Source organism: Crotalus tigris, unplaced genomic scaffold (genome assembly GCF_016545835.1).
Source record: "Crotalus tigris isolate CLP2741 ecotype Arizona unplaced genomic scaffold, ASM1654583v1 scf7180000018525.42219311030:4301911, whole genome shotgun sequence".
NCBI lineage: Eukaryota > Metazoa > Chordata > Lepidosauria > Squamata > Viperidae > Crotalus > Crotalus tigris.
In genome coordinates this window covers 1,950,151-1,960,069 of record NW_024097057.1, presented here as the reverse complement: position 1 = coordinate 1,960,069, position 9,919 = coordinate 1,950,151, and the positions used below count along the sequence as shown (strand labels likewise).

The 9,919-nt window shown below is 48.4% G+C and overlaps 1 protein-coding gene across 7 annotated transcripts in view; it reads left to right on the top strand.

Moving 5' to 3' along the window:
- Positions 1-9,919, top strand: part of PLEKHG4 (pleckstrin homology and RhoGEF domain containing G4) — a 52,336-nt gene that overhangs the window by 20,726 nt on the left and 21,691 nt on the right. For 2 of the 7 annotated variants that reach the window (XM_039353573.1, XM_039353568.1), the window contains exons 1-3: positions 4,665-5,779; positions 6,746-6,941; positions 7,589-9,501. In XM_039353573.1, coding sequence (XP_039209507.1) covers positions 7,998-9,501 — 1,504 coding nt within the window. In that variant the 5' untranslated portion in view covers positions 4,665-5,779; positions 6,746-6,941; positions 7,589-7,997. Of the gene's footprint in view, positions 1-129; positions 205-4,330; positions 4,641-4,664; positions 5,780-5,807; positions 6,159-6,745; positions 6,942-7,588; positions 9,502-9,919 lie in introns of those variants that run through there. The other 5 variants (XM_039353569.1, XM_039353570.1, XM_039353575.1 and 2 more) reach the window with 5 other exon arrangements.

Genomic DNA, 9,919 nt, shown 5'->3' with positions numbered 1-9,919 from the left:
AGCCGCCGGGCCGGGCAGGAAGCCAGCCGAGCGGCCGGGTGACGCTTCCTCGGAGGGGGCCACCGGGCTCGGCCGCCCCCTTGAGAAAAGCCGAAGCTCCGGGGAGCCGCCCGCAGCCGGCCCGGGAAGACCAGCCGGCCTTCCTCTCCCGGCGGCCCTGCGGAAGGCGAGCCGAGAGCCCGCGAAGGGTGGCGCGCTGCCTCGGTGGGCGCCCGGTGCGGGCCCGGGATCGCCCGGCGCTCTCCCCTTGGCGGACGGTGCAGTCGAGGGCGGGGGGCTGAGCGGTTCCCCCCGGCTCTGCCTGCGCCGATCCGGCCGCGTCGAGCAGGGCGGAGGAGAGGCTTTCCGCACGTTGGTCAGGAAACGGCGCACGCGGCTCCCGCGGTGGTGGAAGCAGGGGGGGGCTCCGGTCTGCCTCCCCTCCAGCCCCGCAGAGGAGGGCGCTCGCCGCCCCCAAGACCGGGAAGGCCGGCGTGGCCCCTCTGCTCTTCTTGGGTATCTTGGCAGGGGGCGGCGCTGCCCCCCAATCCGGGGAAACGGGGGGGGGGGATCCTGTTTCGGCCCGAGTGAGAAAGCCTCAGCGCAGTCCAAGAACGGGGATCACTTTTTGCCAAGGGCTGCTTCAACTGGTGGTTTATTTTTGTAAGCCACATCAGAAACTCAGTTGAAGCAGAAGCAAAAAAGAAAAGGACGAAATGATCACTTGGCATTTGATAGGCCCTTTAGGCCATGTTTTGTACCTTTTTTTCTAAATAAATTTTCTAATTTATTTTTCTACAATAAATTAGGGGGGGCATTTTTTACTTTTTTTAATATTTTGAAATTAAAAATTCTTCAAGACAGTACAAGAATAAAGCCAGCTTCAGAGGAAGCAGCTTGGTCTAGTGGTTAAGACACTGTTGTCCCCAAAGATGATGAAGGACACCAGACACGAAGTGCAGGCTTTGTTTCCTTTTATTGAAGCGCTCCAAGAAAAGGGGTCCTGGCCCAAAAATGCCAAGGAACCTTGAACAATAGTATCAAGAAGGCTTTATACATTTTTACTAAAGCGGAAGGCGAGATAAGGCAAGATATATACATCAAATCATCTAATAACATTTTTAGTAATGATCTAACAATTGACCTATTGATCTCTAGCCATCCCTGTGCCTCAGCTAATGAATGCTCCAGCAGTTATCTAATACACATTCTGTTTGCTCCAGGCCATCCCTATTTCTAATTTCTAGCTGAGGTATGCAGGATGTCTAATACTGCAGCCAGCTTGGAGTTCTGGTTAATTCCCTTTTGATGGCTGTGCTAGGTGTGTCATTTTAAGCAGAACCTTGCTTAAATATATATGAGGGATGTGAGCCTTGTCCTTTTCTCCCTGCCTACTTTCAGGGGCTTGGGGGCTGATGGGACCCGGCTGCATCTCCAAGGGCTTCTCCTGGCATTCCTCTTTGGGACAATTCGGCATGAGACTGGGACCTATGAGTCATCCCGAGTTGCCAGCCGCTCTTTGAGTTGATTTTCCTTGAAAAAATTATTCCAGCATTATGAGGAACATCCCAAAATAGATTTGTGTAGTTCCCATGGTAATCATAGGAAGCCAAGCTATAATCACAGAACTCCTTGTCAACATTTCCAGCCCAACTGAAGGAGGAAGTAACACAGTGTGTGTTCAGCCTTTTGAAAAATCTGGGGTAGGGGGAGGGTTATTGGATCATGGCTGATTTCCCAAGCTTGGCAGAGGGTCTTCCAGCTGCTCCCTGGACCTTGCAACAATGGCCCGCCTTGGGCTTTGCATCCTGCAGCCCCAATTTGGTTGTCAAGGGGACTGCATAAAACAGATGGTTGAAAATCAGGAAGTATCATCCCTGCTTCGTTTGTATTTGATTCTATATTGTATTATTTCTAGTTTCTATTACTCCAAGTCCTACAACATCTTCCTTCCTTTCTTCTTCCTTCCTCCCTCTCCCTCCCTCCCTCAGCCTGCCAAGTGCAGGATCCAGTCAAAGCATTTGGACCGTATTGCTCTTTAGCCTTTGCTAAATGCACCCATCGCATTTTGGCTCTGAGTCCCAAATTGAACTGCTACTTCACAGTTGGGTGAAGTTTATCCTGAATTTCACTGGAATCAGCTCTCGGCCATTCCTGGGTTTTCCTCTGCAGCTGCTCCTGCTGTCTGCAGCTTCTTCCATCATTTTTTTCTCTTACCCTAAAAGATGGAAGATGGAAAGTGCCACAAGGCCTCCTGGGGATGCCCCTCCTGCCTTGTCCCAGGGGAGCCCTTTTGGGATGCTGGTGGAGGTAGTCAGTGGGAAGGTGTCTTCCTCCTTTCCCTTTGGCTCTTGTGGCCTCCCTCAACTCCCGCAACTCCAGGAGGCAAACTGGAGCAGGACAGCCAGGTTTTCAATAATTGGAAAAGACAGAAAGGATAGGTCTAGAATAGGAAGGAAGGAAGGAAGGAAGGAAGGAAGGAAGGAAGGAAGGAAGGAAGGAAGGAAGGAAGGAAGGAAGGAAGGAAGGAATAGGCAGGGCAAAATGTCTAGATAGTCAAGATTTATTGTCATATCTAGTTTGAAATCTGGACAACGCAGGATCTTTGCTATGAAAATAGGTAAACTTGATAAAAAAAATCATAGCTTAAGAGTAGGCAAGATGGAGTGTGGAGATCCACTTTGGATTGCTGCTTCATTGTCCATTATTTTTAGAGAAAGATACGAACCCTGAGAACGGAAGTGCTCTGTATAAACTTTGCAGGCCTTTGACACAGTCCCAAAGTACAGAATGTGGACAAGGCTGGTTGACAAAGTTATTTTTAAGCAAAAGGCAGGGAACAGCAGCCAAGAGACTTGGTGCCTGTGATTAGGAGTCTCTTGTGCAGGAATGGGAAGGGCTGCTCTCCAGGGAGAAACCCATAGACCTCATGCCCTTCTGATTTTTCTTCTATCTTCTTGATTCTTTCCTCATTTTTAGTCATTATTTGTTGAATATTTTCTACTTTGTCCTCCACTTTTTGTATTCTTTCCTTCATCTCTTCATGTAGTTTGGTTACTGATTCCTGAATCGATTGGAACATCATTTTTGTTTCCGCTTGCATCGCTTTTATTCTTTCCTGTTGCAACATATTATCCAAAGATTTTGGACTGGCCAGACTCGAAGCTGCTGCTGATACTGCTGAAGAGGGAGCTGATGTAGTTTTCTTCATCTTTAAATATTAACAAATAGAATAATCAAGAATTTCACAACACACTCTCAGCTATTCAACAGTCCCCCACCCAAATGCCTCTCAGCTTCAATAAATTGAATAGGTTCAATAAATTCCTTATGTCCACAATCTCACTACCAGATCCTTCTTTTACTCTTATTACAACTTCTGTCCAGAGAACCTATAGTATATTAATCCAAAAGTTCTATTATAGTTCTACACCCCTTTTCTTCATATTATGTAGAAATATTATATGACATTATTTGTAGTCCACAAAGTCCCAACTATGTCTCTAAATACTTTTTATAAAATAGACCAAAGTGTCCTTCATGAACCGTCTTCAACTCTTCTTTTCTTCTTTAACAAATATTATATCAAAATTTATTTGTAATCCACAAAGGCCCAGCTGTATCCCCAACAGTCTTTCACAAAATAATCCAAGAGTTTTTCTATGACTGTTCTAGTCTCTTCTTCTCTTCCTCTTTAACAGATACCACATCAAAAGTTACTTATAAACCATCAAAGTTATTTATAATCCATCAAAGTCTGGCAAGGGAAGTCTTCTATTCAAACTGAAAGTAAATTCCTGCTGTTTCTCAGCTTCAGTCTGCTTGTTTGTTATCCGTTAAAGCCCAAGAGCTGCTAGGTTTACACAATCATACTACTTCCACTCTCTGTTCCAGCTTTCCAGACTAAGCAATTTGCAGATGCCAAAGCTAATTATTGTTTACAGCTTCCATGGTCCACACTTCATGTTCAAAGTCAGCCACTTTCACCTCTTATTATCTTTTTCTGCCAATAAGGGCCAGTAGAGGGTGCACTTTTTTTTTCATCTGTTTTAGTCTTAGTTTTGAAGCTTTAGACTTTCTTTTATAAAGTATAAATTGTCCAGCTTCCCGTTCTTATTCCAGTTGTTATTAATTCAATCCCATTAGTTAGTCTCTTTTCCACATTTTTTTATTTTACTTAAAGAGTTATGCAATTAAGAGGGTCATAGGTTGGTGGTTATTTAAGATATCTAGAAAGCTCCTAGAAAAAATGATCAAGCAGTGAGTTTGCAAGTGCTTAGAAATGAATGAGGTGATTACCACATTTAACAATACCTCATTGTTAAAAACAAATTTTATTGCTCTTTGACAGCGACTGACTTAGTGGATCAAGGAAACACTAAGGATGTAGTATATCTGGGCTTCAATAAGGCATCTGATCAACCAATCTCTTCCTTCAACTGAAGACAGCTCTGTGAAATAGAGCTGAAGACTGAAGCAAAGACCAAGGAACCAGCAAGTAGACCGATTCCTTGGAGCTTCTTCAGATCAGGAGAGAGTGGGAGGTCGTCCAAGAAGGCTGCTTCCCAGCAGGAGACTGCAGGACAGCGGTTTTTCATGTTTTTGAACACCAGGAGATTATGGAATTTGCCCTCCTTGCTTGCAGAGAGTTTTAAAAGACAGTAAGTCTGCAAGCCTCTCTTTTTTGGAAATTGCTTGTTAATTATCTTAAAGCTATTTACAAGTAGTCAATCTATGACCATAACTGGAACCTCAGTCATTCAAATGATTATTAAGTGAAACATCACAAGGCCACTTTGCTGAACATTTAATGCCCCACAGCGCTCCCGGGAGCCGGACAGAGAACGAGTCCCGCTCGGTGGGATTCCCGGGCGCAGAAGGGTCTCCGGGCCTCGCGCAAAGGCCCTTGGGGCGGGCTGCGGGTCAGGAGCCGGACTAGAGGACCTCGAGGGGACCCCACTCCCCGCGTCGCTCGGCAACCGCAAAATGGCGCCCGGCTCCGAGCGGCCCCCGCGCAGCGCGCCCCCTTCGGGCCGGGCGCCTCTTGGCTGCTGGGCGGCGCGTGCACGCGGGGGGGAGCGCGCGCGCGGGAGAACCGGCCGGTCGAGCGTGGCTGTGCCGGGAGCCCCGAAGGGTCCTTTCCGTCCTTCTGCTCTAGTGCAGCCGGAGTCCGGGCGGGGGGCGGCGGAAGTGGCCAGTCCGGCGCTTCGGAAGGTCCCCCGAAGGCCTAGCTGGAAAATCCCCCCCGCGCGGAGTCTTTTAGGCCAGGGCCTGGGGTTCCCTTGTCTGCGGGGCCCCCGGGCGGCCTCGGCCGTTGCCGCCCGAGATCGTGCGGGCCCTTCGTTGCCGGCTTTTTGCTGCTGCGGGTTTAGTTGCGCCCGGCCTTCCCCGGCCAGACCCGGCCCGGAAAGGAGGAGGAGGAGGATCCGCAGCCTGCACAGAGGGGCTCTTTCAGAAGGCCACGGGCGGGCCCTGAATCAGCAACTGGCAACGTGCAACTTTGGGCGACTTAGCTAGAATTAAAACAGAAAATAGCAAAATAAACCGGCAGGAAACAGTACAACTTCATCTGGAGGGGCTCCTCCCATGGCCTGCATGAGTGCCCAGAAGGAGCTCCCAGTTTTCAGAGCTGCACAAAAGGCAAAAGGCAGGGCGGCTTTCTTTGAAGGGATCTCTAAATGAAATCCCTGGCATGAATAACTGGGGAGTTTTACTAGGAGAGTGTCTTTGAAGTGCACAAATCAGCCTTAGTCATCAAAGAAATGGCAAACTCTCATGCCTGAGGCAGAGTCTATGCAGAGTAAGAGGTTCTTTGGATTTATTTGGTGATGACAAGTTAATTGTTGTTAGTTTGTGTGTGTGTGTGTGTGTGAAGCAGAACTGCTGAGGGTGCACAATCCTGGTTCTCAGTCCTTGCAGGCGGCACTGAAGCCACAGCAGAAGTTTTTACAAACCAGAAGTAAATCTGGGTGCAGTTCTTTCCCGCTGGCAGAGGAACCACTGTCTGCTTGCAGCAGAATAATCAGATACGCAGCAGCCTTTTTGGGATCATTCAAAACCTGTGAATTTGTTCAGAGTTTGGAACAGTGGTAGGCCAGTTGTGATGGCTGCAGATTTGGGAGCTCTGGACTGCCAAATGCTCTGGTCAGCCTCAAGGGCTCTGGACAAGGGAGACAAATGTAAATGTTCTTTTTGTCCCCACATAACGCTGCCTTTTGTGCCTCTAAGTACATCTCCATGCTAATCTTTGCCTCTCGCCTGTCATGTATTCTAACGCTTACGGGATTGACATTAATGTCAGGGCAAATAATGCAATGTTGCCATATGCATTTTGTTTCATCTGCATGATATATCCTGAATGAAGGGAATTGGTATAGCCATAAAGAATTCTTGAACCTAAACTGAGTTTATTATTGTGCATAGTTTAGTGATTGAGAATGTGGCTTTGTGAGCATTATAAGAACAAGAAAGACACATTCTGGTGCGTGCTCTTCTGCCTCTTTCTCTCACGTTCACATGCACATGCCATGTATTCTCCCACATGCTACAATCACAACAGTTTAACAAGAGGCACACCCTATTCAGTCAGGAAAGTATTTGCAGTGTAAGCTGTCTGCCGCCACAGGACTAGGTGAGCGCTCTGCTCTGGCGCTGCAGGAACTGTGTTTGGGAGAGTTGGGGGTTTGGAAGAATGAGGAGGTCCCCCAGTTGATTGTAGCCTGAGAGACCCAGTTGATGGCTCTGCTGACTCTCCTTCTCTTGGTAGGATTCTCAGTCGCTGGACGGCTGCATCAAGAACATCTTCTCCATGCTTTATTCTCCCTTTGAAATCACACCAGCCACAGTCCTCTGCCAGGTCTTTGATGTGGTGGAAAAGCTGTACAGCGGGGATGGCCTGTGCTACCTCATCGACTTCCTGATTCCTGTCAAGTGCATCTTGCAGTGGGTCCGGCAAGAAGCCTGTGAGTATCTTGCTGCCTCCAGGTTCAAAAGGAGTGCTCAGAAAGCTTACCCCCCAGCATCATCTGGGGGGGGGAAACCTAATAGCCAGGCTGGGTTTGCAGCCAAGAAACCTTTAAATGTGCCCAAGGCATTGCGATTTTTTGCCCCACTCGTTCCTAAACAAATAGAGCAATACTGCAGAAGCTTTCAAGGGTCTGAATCGCCAGAGTTTATTCTATTAAACATATACAACTTGTATTTACAAAAATTACGTTTGTGCAGATGACTCTTTAAAAAACTGCAAGTGTTAGAGAGCAGGTTTATATCTGCTGCATGCAACAAATGTCAGGCTTGATTATTAACAGCAAAAATAAACACTCTGTGGCTCACTTCTGTTGTTCATGCAAAAAAGAAAGAGTCTGTATGCGCTAGTTTTGCCTTATTCCACAAGTAAGGACAGCTTCCTTCTTAGAATAAGTAATGCTTACCTGCATCAGTGTGTGCCGGGCTTAATAATATCTTTAAGCAACTGTGAACCTGAAATAGCTTTTCCTCAATTATGGGATGCTTATAATTATGGCATGGCGGATGGGTGGGGTGGTATTAGATTCTCCCTTATTGAGAAACTGCTTCTAAACAATTCCCCTGACTTTTCTTATCCCATCAGGTTCAGTATTATGGTTAACTCGACCAGCATGCAGGCCGGCCCCTTTGCAGTCATGAGAAGATGGTCATCCAGCTGGCTTCTCTTGACTGATGGACCTCAAGACTGGAGGACTTTTACCTGCAAATGGTTCCGTACTTGAGAAGGTCTCCACGGATTATAGTGAAATGCTTGGCCAAGGACAAACGTAACGTGGAGGAGTTTGGGGTACCTCCTGCCTTGTGTGCCTCTCTCTTTGCTGTGGAATGGCTGAGGTCCATCAGCAGAAATGGTTGGGAGCCACACTGGAAACTGCTTGTTAGCCCCAGATGGTGAGATATTCTGAGTGCCTTGGGATAAAATAGTCAATCCAGAATTTATCAGTAAGTCCCAAACTATTTGAAAAAATAAAAAGAATGTGCATTTTGCCCCAATGACTGAGAAGTCTCCTGCTCTGGGCTTCCCTGTGGAGGTGTCGCCCAGGAACCGTCTTTCAGGGGGACCCCACGTCTTCCACGAGGCCAACTCATTTGCCATCACCCCAGTGGGGGAGCCTGCTGGTCAGGCATGTAGGGACCTAGCGGCCGGGAAGGCCTGTGACAGTGATGGGGAGGGAGAAGAGAGGGACTTGGCAGATGCCTCCATGCCCACCTCTGGCTGCCCCAAAGGATCTTCAGCTCAGTCCAGCACTTGGCATTGGCTGGAAGTCAAGGACAGCCAGCAGCTTAGTCAGAACAATAGCCTTGGCTGGGGAAATTGCGCTGGTTCAGCTCTTGCATCGGTGCCATCTGGGCAGCTGAGGACTCCTGACATGCCAACTATTAATGTTGCATGTTCTGTGAATAATGAAACAGACAGTGGTAAATTGTTCCTGAAACATCCTGGCGTTCCAGAGAATTGTCCAGCTCCTTTGATTCCCACTGCTACCTCTATTATTAAGGAGCCACATTTTGCCGAGACATTATCAACACATCCAGAACAGGAGCTTGATTGGCGGTATGCCACGTGTAGTTACAAGGATGGAGAGGAGGCTGAAGCTCAGGCTCTGGGGAGAGGCCCGTCTGCCAGAGCGGGAGGCAGCTTGGGGTTCCCCAAGCCTTCTGCATCCTGTCCTGATGTTTTGGGTGTAGACAGAATAGGTGGCCGTCTCCCGACCGAGGGGGAGATCAGGAGCTGCCATTCTGACAGCTCCAAAGTAAGGCTGGAGGGAAAGGCACGTTCTCCAGCCACAGTCGAATCATCACAGGTGGGAGTCTTTTCGAGGAGGAACGTGGCTGATCACCAGTCCTCCCAGACACAGTTGGTGGAAGTTAAAGGTTCGTCTTCTGAATGGTTGGAACAACGGTATCTTCTAGAGCACGTGGAAGGGACACTAGAGGAATCATTAATGGAGTTGACCAATAGAATAAGCATGGAAGGAAATCACCAATGGCAGACTACACAAAGCCCCCTTAAGAATGAGTGGCAGCTTAATTCTGGAGACCCTTTAATCCCGAAAAGATCCCTTTCCCAGAAGGCAGGGCAAGAAAATGCGGACGGTTGTCAAGAGCGAGCGGAAGGCAGTCTTCTGTTTCCCGGTTCTGAGGCTGAGCCGAAGAGCGCAAGAACAGAGCTGAAGGAAAAGGGCCCCGGGCCTCCAGCAGAAGTCCCTGGACAGACAGGCCCCCCCCGCAGCCACCTTCACCCAGATGTTGTTGCAGCATGTTCTGTGGATCAGCCCGGTCTCTCAAGCACACCGCACGCCCCTTCCCCAGACAAGGAGTCGGGCGTGGGGGCCTTCCTGGAAAATGGGCACAACTCAATCCATGAAGCTCCCTGCCAGTTTCAGCCTAGCGACCCGGAGATGAACTCCTTGGTATCCTCTCTCCCAGCGCTGTTCCCAGCTGTGACATTGCCTGAGCGCACCAGGCCCATCCCAGAGGGGGATCAGGCCACAGGTACGATGCATTCGGGCACTTTCTGCCCTTTGCTGGGAAAATGATCTCGTGGCAGACCGAGTGTGCAAGAGCATGAGAAGGGCAGGAATTCCAAGTTTAGAACGTTAAAGGGGTTAATTGCAGAGGCCAGCAACCTTTTCGGCTAGGGGACATATTTAGGATTTTGAAAATATGCCATGGGCTTTTCGGCAAAGAATTGCCTCAGAGAAGTTAGCCCGTTTGTGACACAGTTGTCGTATTGCACAGGGAAGGTCATTTAATTACCACAGCAAACTTCCTGTAGCTCCTGGATGCTTCCTATAATTTCTAGTTTATGTTTTTTTTATTTTTGCTCGTCAAATTGAGCATGTGTAAAGAATCGCAGTGTTCATTTTAGGCTGCGGTGAGCTGATTTTTCTAAGTAAAATCCTCGTGGGTC